This window comes from Drosophila busckii, chromosome 2R (assembly GCF_011750605.1).
Source record: "Drosophila busckii strain San Diego stock center, stock number 13000-0081.31 chromosome 2R, ASM1175060v1, whole genome shotgun sequence".
Lineage (NCBI taxonomy): Eukaryota > Metazoa > Arthropoda > Insecta > Diptera > Drosophilidae > Drosophila > Drosophila busckii.
Window position 1 is genome coordinate 12326461 of NC_046605.1, and position 13278 is coordinate 12339738.

Below are 13278 nucleotides of genomic sequence, written 5' to 3' on the forward strand. Positions count from 1 at the left end.
AATATGTTTTAATTTGGGAATTAGTCTGAAATCAGCTGTGGATTATTTATTTACGGCGACTAAATATTGCATTCATTCATAAATTCATTCATTGTCTCTAAAAAAAGAAATTCATTCTGCTAAAACCAGCTCGAAGCTGAGTTCAGTTGGGTTTGTTGTTGATTCTGAGAAATTCTGTGATTGAGAGATTTAATTGTTGGGAGTATTAAGTTTTTAAGCCAAAGTGTTGGTAATACCAATCATTAAATTTGGCTTAAAGACTGTGTCGCCTAAGGCTAGCTCAAAGCTGATTTTGAGTTTGCTTGAGATTAATTTGAAATTCTGTGAAAAATACCTTATGGAATAGATGCTTGAAATTCAATTTTACAAGTTAATTTGCTTTCATTCTAGAACAGCCTAAACAGCCTAAACAGCCTAATCCCAGTCCAATAATAAGAACGGTCTGAATTGAAGTTGCCTATGGAATTGCCTCTCATTCTCCCTGGAGCATTTTCGTATTAAAGCGCAAACGTGCGTTTTATACACAATTTGTTTATCGGGTCACCCTTGGAGCAATTGATAAGCGCGTAAAATATTTAATCGCACACACAAGTGTGTGAGGAGAGCGATAGAGTGAGAGAGAGAGAGAGAGAGCGCATAACGTAGGCAAACAAACAAACAAACAAACGGTTAACGAGTACAAAACACTCACCTGACTTTGACGCTGCTGTTGCTGCTGCTGCTGCTGCTCTGCTGCTGCTGCTTAAACCACAAAACGTAACGACGACAACGACAATTGTCTCTCACTCACACTTGCTTCGCACTCGCGTTCGCTCTCTTCAATGCTTTATAAGTCTTTATTCTTCTTGTTGCTGCTGCTCTTGTAGTTGTTGTTGTTGTTGTTGTTGCTGCTATTGGCTAAAACCAAATTTAATTTGTTACTCTTGTTGTTTGGGGGCTTATCAAATGCGCGAGGAGTGTAGCGGTGTAAGGGCGACGGAATCAAAGTTGCTGCCGCTCTCGTTACGGCTTCAATTGTATATAGATACGCGTATGCTTGTGTGTGTGTGTGTGTAACTTTGATGTTTCAACAAAATACTTTATTATATTTGATTGAAAAGGGAGCGCTCTGAAGCTCTAACGATGCCAAACACAAACACACACACACAAGTAAAAAGATATCTTTATTTTTTGGTTATACCAGTTTTGAAATTTAAAACGACTACAAATTTTACCGTTAGCAATTGACTTGTGGCTTATTTAAGGCATACAATGTTTATACCTACAAATATTTATATGTATTTATCTTGTTTTTGCTTTTTTTTTTGGCAATGTAATTGTTTAATTAATTGTATGTCTGTGTAAATTATTTGCGCTTAAATAAACATTTAATATTTTCTGCGTGTGTGCACAGCAATTCGTTATGTCTTTACATACAAACATACGCCAAGGTATGCATGTGTACATACATATATACATACATATGTATGTAGGTTTGTATGTGTGTACATCTTGCTGTGCGTTTGTTTGTATTGTTTATTTGCACTTGTGCTTTGTGCTTTTGGGCCGTAGACTACGAACAATTGCTCTCAGCGCTCTCTTATGTCTTGCTTGCACAACTCCCACAAACACACACACACCCATTACATACATGTGTGTGCGTGTGTGTATGCGCTACACCTGCCTTGATTAGCATTTCACTTATTAAAAGCCGCTACGCGCTCGTTGTAGGAAAGGGCTCACCCCAAAGTACTATGGATAATTTAACTACTAGTATTTTTAAATGGCATAGCTTATGCAAATTCGTACATTCATAAAATCTAAAAACTTAAGATCAATTGAAATGCAGCTTATAGTGAAATAGCAAAAAGAAGCACACTAGGCTAAGGTCTAATTTAACAGACTGAATTCTAATCAGAACAGCTGACTAGCTTCTCTAATCAGAGCAGCTGACTTTAACAGCGACTAACTTAACATTGCATGACTCTGTTAAATGATATGAAATGCATTTTAATTTATTTTTGTTATTCAAAACACTTTTATATTTTACATTGATCACCCACAGTAACAGTTAACAATTGTTGACCGTGACCCAATTGAAAATAGCAATAGTAGCGCCATGATCGATTGTCCAATAACTGTATAAGGCTGCTGGTGTTAATAAAATTATAATTTTAATTAACCTGCAAATGTCGTGAGCAATAAATTATAGCACACATTCATTAATTAAGTAATAGCGGCAAACACTCAGCATAGAAAAAAAAACAACTCACGCACACACATATACGACAGTTACAATCAGATCAACTGATTAGAAACGATAACGTTTCGAGTGTCAACCTTTTGAAAACCGGCTTTTGATTCACTTGCGCACACAATTGGAATTGAAACAGTGTCCTGGCCCCTGTTGTCTTCGGCCCCCCTCCTGACCAGCAGTGCCAGACCCCAATGCTATACAGCCTAGCCTAAGCGCGTTTATTGATTGTCCCCCCCAGCGCAATGTAAGAGCAGGCGTGCGCTCCCCCAAAAACCTTGCCGACGATTTTCGACAACGACAGCAACAAACCCAAGTAAGCAAGCCAAAGTGATAGGTAGATTTTTGTATGTATATTTTTTGTGGGAGCCTGCCGACTGCCGCCCACCCCCATACGCCCACCACCTGACGTTTACTCCTCGTGCAAATCGCGCCCTCGTTTCTTTTTTTTTATTACGCGCACATTTTTACTTCCACTTGCACAACCATCAATAATTCTGATTGGAATTGTTGTTAAATTTACAAATTCTTATTCATAAAATATTTATTTTAATATATGTTGTAATTACTTTTCAATTTCTTTAGGGTTTTCACTTAAAATTTGTATTTTCAACGCCGAAATACATTCGCTTCGAGCGTAGAAACAACCGACAACCGCTCTCTTGGACTTGGAATTTTACAATAAAAAAAAAAACTTATTCGCACATATTATCCAGTAGAGTTGTAACGCATCGGTCCGAATCAGGGTTGCCTGCGCGCCCATTCAAGCGCAGTGAATGTCAAACTGGGAACTACTGAACTAATGAACGAACTAGTGAACGACATTCACGAACGACAGAGTACTAATCCAGCCCTAGTCTGAAAAATTGTAAAAGGAAAAATTTGTGCTAAATTAAGTTACTCAATCAGGAATTAAAATGGTTGTTGCCTGCGCAATGCAGAGCTTTGCGAGAGAACAACAACAGGAAACAGTAAAGACGCCACAAAGCGCTCAAAGTATGAAGGGCGAAAGTTTTAACAATGAACAAGAAAATGACGCCTCAGCCACATTTTCTGATCGCGAGGAGGGCGAAATTATTGATGAATTTGAGATGATTATATCGTCCGAAGATGAAGAGTTCAAGTTGCGTGCACGCATACAGCAACTAGAGGACAAAAGCAAGGACATTGAGAAAATGGAAATGCTGTCGGCCAACTTGTCCAATCAATATAGTAAGTCTCAAACCCGTTCAAGCATGTGCCTATGTGTGCGTAAGGAGCTGGCGTAGATATTCTTATCACATTCAATATTAGCGCTTGTAGCTTGCTGTTAACATAATATTGACTCATTGCAGATTATCCAAGTGGGCTGGCGAGTGAAAAGTGTGCGCGCTATCATCATTTCTCACCCATCAGCATTCTGTCCGATGTGTCGAGCATGTCGGAGGCAGAGTATGAACCGCCTAGGAAGTATCGCAAGCACAAGACGAAGCGCACGGAGTACAAAAAGACAATAAAACGCTATCCGTTTGCAAATCGTGCGTACCCACAGCAGCAGACGCAACAGGCTCGAAAAAAGCGAAAACACGATAATTATCGTTACCATAATCATCAGCAATCGGCGAATATGCTGAATTCATATGACAGCATGACAGACAGCGAGCACGGCGAGTATGATGACGATGATGACAATGAGGATCTCGAACGACTTAAATTGAGCCGCGACAAGCTGCGCGTAGCACTGGCGCGTACAGGAAATTACGACATTAAGCCAAAGCACAGCCTCAAGGAACGTCTGCAGTGTCGCCTGCGCAAACCGCCAAGTCCCGAGCCCAATTTGCCAGCAGATGCTGTTGATGGAGTATTCAGCCAAGAGCAACAACTGCCGCCAAACTCATTCGATGGCTACAGTCGTCGTTTCAAGGCTGAGGAGCCACCACCACCACCGCCGCCGCCACCGCCGCAACTGTCGCTGCAGAGTGATGAGTCGCCGGAGATCAAGCTGCGACTCATTGCACTCAAGTCAGCAATATTAAAGAAGCATATGGCACGTAAGAAGCGCGATGCGGAACGTGCCTATTCCCCTACAGATATGATCAATCGGGTGCATAAGCCGAATGCCAGTACCGAATGCGATGACCTAGACGATTTGATGGAAATTAGCCCGGCCACATCGCCGGATAACACAGTACAAAGCCCACCGCCGCCAAGTTTCGAGCCCGTTGACATGGAGTTGGTGGATAGCGATAGCGATGATGATGCACCAGCCTGGTCCAATGGCTGCCACCCAATGTCCAATGCTGGTGGTAGCTGGCGCTGCTTTATGCCCAATTCCTTGCCCCCGCCCGTTAGCATGCCAATTGTTATTGATGATGAGGATGATGAGCTAGGTCAAAGACGACACTATGACGTGCCACCGCCGCCACCACCACCCTTTAACATTCCAGAAGTGCACATGCTGGAGGATGATGATGCTAGAGATGGCCTGCATATGTCAGAGCGGCATTCGCATCATGGATCTCTTATCGACCTCCAGTCGATCTCAATGGACAACTCCCAAACCCAGACTGAAATGTCACAACCATTCCAGATGGCTTCCAGCGATGATGAAGCTGGTGCGCTGCGTGCCATGTTGTTATCCAAGCTTAAGCCGACGTCGAATGTAATGCTGCCCGAAGAAACGTCGGAACCAGCGCAGCCAGCTGAGGAAAGCTCCGACATGCACGACTCGGATGATCCTGAGGCGCTACGACTGCTATTGCTCTCTAGCATTGCATCTAAAAAGAAAACCAAACCGGAGGAGCCAGTGTCTGCCAGTCCAGAAATACTCAAAATGGCTGTGCGTCGCTTTCAAAGTGTCGAGCCACAAAGCAACGTCCAACCTCCACAAGTTTTATCCGAAGAGCTGCCAGTGGCAATTGAAGCTGTTCCTGTTCCAGTTTCTCATTTGGCGCCACAGATGCTGCACACACCGGAGCTCACAGCTGTTCCTGTGCCTGTGCCAATGCCAGTGCCATCACCGCAAGCAATCTCTGCGCCTGCAAAAAATATATTTAAGATTGTAAAGCCAAATAAGGTGATTAACAAGAAAACTACGCCAAAGCGCAAAGTATCCAAAGGGATCGAACCAGCGCCGCCGGTTAAGCGTCCAGCTACATTGCTCGTTAAGGAGCCTGTGGCGCCACTGCATACTCACAACAGCACAAGCTCAACGCGTCTAATTACCAAACTGGATCCGGCGATTATTAAGGTACAAAGACTGGTAATCGCGCTGGCCGAAGAGTCATCCGCAGGCAGCGATGATGAGCTTGAGCTCAGAGGTTGTCTTGCTTTTAAGAGTTACTCCAGCTATGCGGACAATGCCAGCCCTCTTAGTCTGGCCATGGACAGTGCCAGCAACTCCACAACGCGTTCTAATACGCCGAATTCCGAAATTCTGGATTCTGGAGCGGCTGCCAGCAGCAACAGCAATCTTCGACGCACTGTCATCAATGAGTATTTCGAAAAGAGAGTTGATGATTTTCTAAAGCAAGCGCGCTCCCAGGCTCCACCTGCAGCTACACCACTGTCTTCTAGTAAAGCCAATGCGGAAACAGTGGACGCAAAAAAGAAACCACTTACAGTCATTGGTCAGAATTCTATTGCTGTTTCCAAACCAACTCCCGTGGTATATATATAAATCTTTATTTCTTTAAAATCATTTAATACTTCCTTTTTTTTTAGGCTGTGAAACATTTGCCGGTGGCTTCGCAAAGGGAATACCTGCGTCTTGTCGAGCGCATGCAGCTGCTGGAAAAGAAAAAGATTTGCATTGTCAAATCAAGCAGTGGCAACTCAATAGCCGCTGCCAAAAGCTCACCCACTTCAACCACCAAAGAGAACACAGCAGCTGTCAAGCGAGCAACGAATTTAAATAAGCCACGTCCAGCGGCAGCGAAGCCAAATTTGACGACGCCTGTTGTTGCAAACAAAGCTGTGGATAGCCAAGCTATAGAGCAGCCAAGCACATCCGCAGCCGCCATAAAGATTGTGCCACCCTCAAAGGAGAGTCGATTGAAAGCATTCGAGAACTCTTTTCATAAAATTGGGTATTTAGTCATTTATATTGTCATCAATATTGTATTAACATAATAATTGTAGCGGCAGCATGATTTTAAATCTGGACAAGTCGCGCCTGATGGTGGAGGAGGCCATGAAATCAAAGATAGCGCGACTGCGTTGCTCAAAACGTTTGAAGGAACTGCACGAAGAGATGCTGGCTGTGAAGCAGGAGGTCAAAGTGGAGGAGACAAAGCTGGCACGCCTGCAGCCCGAGATACAGGCCAGCCATGAGATCATCATATCGCTAAAGCAAAAGCGCAACAAATTGCGCAACGCTGCCATGGACTTGGGCAATGGCCTACGGGGCGCTGACTACAGGTACTACAACAACAACAACAAGAACAACATCAAGAACAACTACCACAGCAACTACAACCAACAACAACTACAAATGCAGCAACAATAGGATATTGCCAGCAATACAGACGTGAAGCGAATTCACTGAAAATACGAACGCGCGGCGACTTAGATTTAGTGGCGTGGCTTGATTACAATTGAGTTTATTTACAGGTTGCCGGATCCAGGAAAGGCCGAAGTAGTGCGCAAGTCCACGGAGCTAACCAAAGAGATTCGACTCTATAACTCAATTGCCAAGTTTGAGGATATAGCGCGGCTTAAGCTCGACTCAAGCCCCGATGAAACGCCAGCAACTGCAACTGCCAACGTAACAGCTTTAGATGATAGTTTTCAGCTGTCTAGCAGCTATAACGAGCTTGCTACCATTAACTGTGATAGTCAAGCTCAGAACGATGTTGCCAGAACTGAAACGCAACAGCTAGAGAAGCAGCAGGAGCAGGAGCAGTCGACAGCGTCAAGTGATTGTACTGGAGCGAATCAACTGAACGATGATGTGCGTGGATTTTGGTTTCTTTTTTACTGCTTGCAACTCATACTTATATAATTGTCCAAACTACCGCTCTTTGTTTACGCTAACTGTGCTAGCCCCACACTAACCAACCAGTTGAGTTTACTTGCAGACACCCGCAGCAGCAGCAGCTCCAACTCCAACTCCAACTGCGGTGCCCAGCCAATCGATGGCCCAGGACTCTGCTTACAGCAGTCAGTTTATGCGGCAGCTGAACGAAGCTCCCACTGGCGCCTCCCTACTGGGCGAATATCGCACGCCCATGTCCCGCAACTACAACAGGTATGTGTCGCAGTCCAAACCTGCAGCGTTTGTTGTACATTTGTTGCTACTTCTAGTCTGCTCAATGTGAATGCCACCGTCTGCCCCTTTGAGTTGATGGGACGCTGCGAGGACACCGACTGCTCATATCTGCATTTGAAGCGTGTGACAAGCGAGTCCATCTTGAAGAGTGCTGCCAAATGACTGCTCCACAAGCAATCGGATTAAAGACAAAAAATTCTAATTAAAAAAAAAAAAGCAAAAAAAAAACAAGTTAACAAAAACAACATTCTAAATAGCGTGCTTGAATTCTGGTAAGTTGAACTCTTCACGCAATTTATATTTAAATGTTGCTTTCAGTCAACGAGATACTCTAAACTAAAAACTAATCAAATTATCAATTGGAGCCAAAGCTGGAGATCGAGCGACGCTCTCCAGGACGTGTGACAAAATACAATTCGTTGTTAACACATTGTTATTGTTATATACATTTATAACGTTCATTTACAATTCACGTGGTGTTGTAAACTAGTGCAAGTTCGTTCGTAATTTTCAAACTGATCCTGATCCGTTTCGATTCGATTCGATTAGCATTTGCTCTGCATATCTTTTTGCCATATATACTACAAATAAGTTTAAGTTTGAACGCGTCTTGATATAGTTTTCTACCGATTCCATTTATAATATATCAACATTTATATTAATCCTTCGTATTGAATGGGCACTCGAGCGATTATTATTTCAATTTTATTTTAAATTTTCATTTAAATAACACATTTGTAATTATTATAAAGTTTTTTAAAAATAAAAAAAAGAAGATGAAGAAGAGCATAAATTTAGAAAAAGAAAAACAATAAAAAAAAATTTATATAAAAATATAAATGTTAGTGTTTTTATTGAATTTCATTCCTTTTTTATTAATTGCTTATATACATGTGTGTAAGTATTTAAATTAATATTGCCTTTAATATCACAGCCAATTGATCCGCAGAGCTCGCAGGGTACTGGAAATTTTTCATTTAATTTTTTTTGTAAACATAAGTAACATTCTCCAGGGCTGCATTGCCTCTTAATAGACGTCGTCGTCTCTTCCAAAATACACATATTCGTAACACCAGTCCTTGATGTTCTCATCATTATTACAGCACATGGGATAGATTATTGGGGATTTGGTCACCTTGGCACAACGCATGCACAACTCCATGGTGGACTGATTCATCTCGCATTGCTGCACCTTCAGTATCGTCTCCGGAGCCAGATCGCCGGGATACTCACTGGGATCGACCGCGAGCTTTGTGCTTTCGCTTTCAGTACTGGGCCTGGGAATGCCGTATGCCGGCATCGCTACCAAAATTATGACTAGCGAAGCTAGCAGACTATTGCCGCATATCTGCAAGTAGAATTATCTCTTGATTAGCGTAAAATGAAGAAGAGCTTGCAGCTGAAATTGTGGCGGAGCAATCATGTGACTCGGTTAGAAATTTTGTGCATGACACAGCCAATGACCCTATTTAGAAAATTTCGTGTGATTTATGAAATATAAATTGGGTCAAGCGCTTCTTTCTGGTTCGAGTTAGTTCGACAATTAATATCAATATATCTTATCAAACTAGCACAAACAAGTTTCGAATAGCATTAAATCTGTATAAAGTTGTATATTTTGTACATCAGACAAGCCGGACTAAGCAATTAAAATACAGGTGCTAATGAATGAATTCGAAACACGCACATAAAATCATAATCGATGAGGATTCTGCTCGTACTTCACTTCAAGAAATTTTGCTCAATTCCTCAAAAATTCAGATTAAGTCGGACCAGTGTTAATTCCAGATATACCGCACTGGTATTACCAGTTTAAATCAGTCCTCGACATGAACAACATATTATCACAATTAAAATATATGTATATTGTTTTTTATTTTATTGGTTTCTCAAGGGTTCAATCTTAATAACTTCTTGGGCACCATTGTTTAAATGTGAATAATAAAAAAAAAATACATTGCTTATATTTTATTTTATTGCACGCACACTCACTTTGTTAACCATTATGTGTTTGTTTTAATACTTATTAATTAGATGCGCGAATTCTAAAAGTACAATTACTGGACGAGTGCATTGACAGTTGACTGCTGTGCGAGTTGAAAGCAAAGCTGGCCGCAACTGAAACACGCCAGTGATAGCGCTAATGTTTTATACCAACAAGCCAACGCTCCACGCACTCTCTCACCCACACCCACCAGTGTCACCCACTCCTACACGGCAACCGACAAATGCCTTTAGACAGCGCTTCGGCTTCGGTTCGTCTTCGATACCATTGGTCATCTGTAGCTGTCGTATGTCTACCGATCGCGACTGGGATTGCTGAGACTGTTTCACACAAATCAAACAATACATGATGCTCGACTATAAAATACCTAAGCACCCATCTCGCTCATATGCATATACGTGAAAAAAAACAAACAAACAAAAAATCAAAAAGTCAATAGAGATGTCGGCTCACGCGCTTTAAATTAAGCTAATAAAATACATAAGGTTTTCACTCAATTTCTCGTTGTGCAGACGTGGAATTTTGTTAGAGAAGGAATAGGAAGAGGAATTTCAGTGGATTTCGGGTGTTTTTCAACATCGTTCCAATACAATAAGAAAGCTTAGAAATCCTTAAATTGAATAGGTTGAGTAGTAACTTATCAATGCATGTGGATCAACAATGTCAATTCCGGAAACAGCTATAAATAATACCTAATTTGCCGTAGGTTTTTCATTCATGCAAATATTGTGAACTTTGTATGTTTACTACTTTTGTAATCATTTGTAATTTGTTGTTGGAGTCGATGAGATCAATTAGTGAAAACATAATGTTGACATTGCTGATAAGTAAATTGCATAGACACAACTGATTACATTGCCTGGAATTCGATTGCAATGCTAAGCAGACGCTTCTATAGCTTGGATTTATTTCCGGCAACATTAAGCTCCTTCAATTTCTGATATACCGATGTATAGGTTAGATATATTTATTATTTATGCAATGCTTATATGGAAAATACCCGCCTACAATGTAAATGCTAATTAAGACGCAGTACCAATTCAAAACAAAAAGTGCAATAGTTTAAAAAAATTCCCCGAATTCCCAGAAGTCGTAAAAAATAATAAGCAAGTAGTTACAAATAACACAGTACTACATAAAATTCAGAACGACTGATCTAGCTGCTCGCGTGACATTTGCGTTAGCCAATAACCCGGTAGCTCGGTGGCATAGTCTGATGTGAGTGAATTTACGAAAACAAGATGTGCCGTGAGCCGATTGAAAATGGAATCAGTCAACTCAATTGAAATTTATCACAATTTATGTGTGCAACGCCGAGTGTCAATTATTAAATTATCTTGATCGCATAATACTTGGAAGGGCACTGAGAATATTTATCGTAAAGAAAACGGATTATGAATCATAATTTATGATTGTCAACAAGACAATAAAAAATTTCCTCACATGAATATATCATAACGGCTTAATGCGTCGCATCGGTCTATATAGAAAGGGAATATTTCCGAGGGGTTTCATCCGATCGGATTAAAATTCCAGGGTCGCTCAAGATTGGTTTTTGGATTAAATAGAATATGTATATCTAGTATTTTATCAGAGCAGGCAATCGTATATCTTTCAAAACTATATATGAACTTTTATCGTTTAATCACTTTCAAAGTTAAATTGTAAATTATTCGTTGGTGTGTAGTACAGAAATCCATAATGTTTGCAATTAAATTTGCAATGAAGTTTTCCCAGCCGATATTATGCAAGCAATGCTCGCTGGCTAACTGGGAGAATGTCATGTTTAGACGAGGACTTAAGGTATCCGTTGTGGGAGCAGCTGGTGGTATTGGACAACCATTGTCACTGCTGCTCAAACAAAATCCGCTGATCAAGACGCTGTCTCTATATGATATAACGAGCACAAGAGGCGTGGCTGCAGATTTATCACATATATGTTCGGATTGCCATGTGTGCTCCTTTGAAGGTGCTGGCCAGATGAAGGCGTCGTTGGTGGGTGCTGATGTGGTTGTGGTGGCGGCGGGACTTCCGCGTAAGCCGGGAATGACGCGAGATCAATTGCTGGACGCCAATGCCAGCGTAGCGGCATCTGTGGCTAAAGCAATTAGTGACGCTTGTCCAGGGGCATTGCTTGCCTTTATCACTAATCCTGTGAACACTATTGTGCCCATTGTGGCAGAGATATTGAAGTCGGAGGATGCATACGATCCAAAGCGTTTATTTGGTGTTACCACATTGGACGTTGTGCGTGCCAAAACTTTTTTGAGCGACAGCTTGGGTGTGGAGCCGCAGGATGTTAACGTTCCTGTCATTGGCGGTCATGCGGGCACCACTATATTGCCCATCATATCGCAGTGCAATCCCAAGTTTGAGGGCAGTGACGAGGAGAGAGAGCAACTGGTGCATCGTATACAAGAAGCAGGCACAGAAGTAGTCAAAGCCAAGGCAGGTAAAGGTTCGGCCACGCTCTCCATGGCTTTTGCTGGAGCACATTTCGTCAACTCTCTTTTAAGAGGAATTAATGGTGAGGAACTTGTAATTGAGTGCGCCTACGTGGAGTCCGATGTTTCCGAGGCAGACTATTTTTCCACGCCATTGTTGCTGGGTCCAAAGGGTATTGAAGAGAATCTAGGACTACCAGATTTGGATGAAATAGAGGAAGCAGCACTCGAGAAGCTAATACCGGTGCTAAAAAAAAATATTCACACGGGTGTGGAATATGCACAGGCTATAATTGCTGACTCCTGATTTTATAATGTTGTTTAAATAAATATTTGTATGTGTACAAGGCTATAAGCCCCACTCTAAACTGATTTAGCAGAGATCTGCTTAAGGTCCAGCCGTGATCATTTATATACAACTTTAACCGTAATCATTCCGTATATAAATCTGTATATACATATATGGGAGAATGCATGTCTATATTTGAAGACCTACTTTTTTTCTATCGCAAACAAACAATGTATTCTACAGTTACATATAGCTTCAGCTGATAACTTAATCTTCGTTCGTGCTTCTGCTTTGTTAAACACTATATCTATAGATCTATAGAATCAATGACTTCAAATCGATCCAATGATGTCAAAAGTTTAAGCACTAGGAGTCGAGGTTGACTTCAATTATGATCATCGAAAAACTATAGTCTTAATTATAATCTTCGGAATACAGTCATTACTTATTACTCTAAAAAAATAATTGGTCCGAATTTTTATTGTTTACCAGCTTGAAAGGCTGTCGTATAATTATTATTTGTTTAGACTGTCATAAACAATGCGATAACGCCATATGTGCCATAGAGCAGGTGTCTTTTAGACCTCTCTGGCTGTGAACCTTGAGCACCAGATTGGACCATAATGGACACGTCACTCCAATAATATCACCCCACACATATATGTAGATTTTGAATTTCAATTTAGCATTCGTATGATCTTAGGGCAGGTTAGGGTATACAAAGCAGTTTGCTGATATTTTTTATTGATATGAAATCAGTAGACCTATTGATTGGCGTCTTAAGCCCTTCATTGCTTACGGCACATTGACATACGGAAGCGTCATTTTATTTTTAAAGTTAGTAATACTATGGCAACGTCTGTCTGGCTATAAATACATCCATCTATATGTAGAATGTTTACTCCGATTCTCATTATGCTTATCGCGCCTGCCTAGGCTTACAGAGAGGTCATCCATTGCTTTTGTTTGTCAGCCTCGTATGAGTAATTGCATCACCCAAAATTTAGTCTGTCTAGCAGTATCAAGAACAAACCGCCTTAAAGGTGGCTTCTACCTTGA

At 41.3% G+C, this 13278-nt stretch overlaps 4 protein-coding genes across 4 annotated transcripts in view; 2 read left to right on the top strand and 2 right to left on the bottom strand.

Moving 5' to 3' along the window:
• LOC108597449 (cAMP-dependent protein kinase type II regulatory subunit) overlaps nt 1–2894 on the bottom strand; it is a 33058-nt gene extending 30164 nt beyond the window's left edge. Inside the window, exons 1-2 of the mRNA XM_017984014.1 lie at nt 2803–2894; nt 692–897 (exon numbers count right to left, since the gene is read on the bottom strand). The gene's annotated coding sequence lies outside the window, so the exon portion shown is untranslated. The remainder of the gene's footprint in view (nt 1–691; nt 898–2802) is intronic.
• A 196-nt stretch (nt 2895–3090) lies between these two features.
• On the top strand, nt 3091–8191 carry LOC108597190. The gene is made up of 7 exons (XM_017983618.2): nt 3091–3445; nt 3568–5879; nt 5936–6300; nt 6353–6631; nt 6824–7163; nt 7291–7460; nt 7517–8191. The coding sequence occupies exons 1-7, from the start codon at nt 3151–3153 to the stop codon at nt 7641–7643; spliced, it is 3888 nt and encodes a 1295-aa protein (XP_017839107.1). The 5' UTR covers nt 3091–3150; the 3' UTR covers nt 7644–8191.
• Nucleotides 8192–8334: 143 nt separating this feature from the next.
• LOC108595845 lies at nt 8335–9587 on the bottom strand. The gene is made up of 2 exons (XM_017981134.1): nt 9474–9587; nt 8335–8829 (listed from the first exon to the last, which is right to left on the bottom strand). Exons 1-2 carry the CDS (start codon nt 9483–9485, stop codon nt 8509–8511), a joined length of 333 nt encoding a protein of 110 aa, XP_017836623.1. The 5' UTR covers nt 9486–9587; the 3' UTR covers nt 8335–8508.
• Nucleotides 9588–11110: 1523 nt separating this feature from the next.
• Nucleotides 11111–12274, top strand: LOC108595542 (malate dehydrogenase, mitochondrial). Its single transcript, XM_017980801.1, has one exon. It carries the CDS (start codon nt 11188–11190, stop codon nt 12235–12237), a length of 1050 nt encoding a protein of 349 aa, XP_017836290.1. The 5' UTR covers nt 11111–11187; the 3' UTR covers nt 12238–12274.
• Nucleotides 12275–13278: the final 1004 nt, after the last annotated feature.

What these genes read in the sequence shown, in the direction of transcription:
- LOC108597190 (XM_017983618.2), top strand. Translation starts at nt 3,151, where the DNA reads ATGGTTGTTGCCTGCGCAATGCAGAGCTTTGCGAGAGAACAACAACAG. An exon ending in TTTCCAAACCAACTCCCGTG is followed by an intron (nt 5,880 to 5,935) that starts GTATATATATAA and finishes CTTTTTTTTTAG; the next exon opens with GCTGTGAAACATTTGCCGGT. An exon ending in AACTCTTTTCATAAAATTGG is followed by an intron (nt 6,301 to 6,352) that starts GTATTTAGTCAT and finishes TAATAATTGTAG; the next exon opens with CGGCAGCATGATTTTAAATC.
- LOC108595542 (XM_017980801.1), top strand. Translation starts at nt 11,188, where the DNA reads ATGTTTGCAATTAAATTTGCAATGAAGTTTTCCCAGCCGATATTATGC.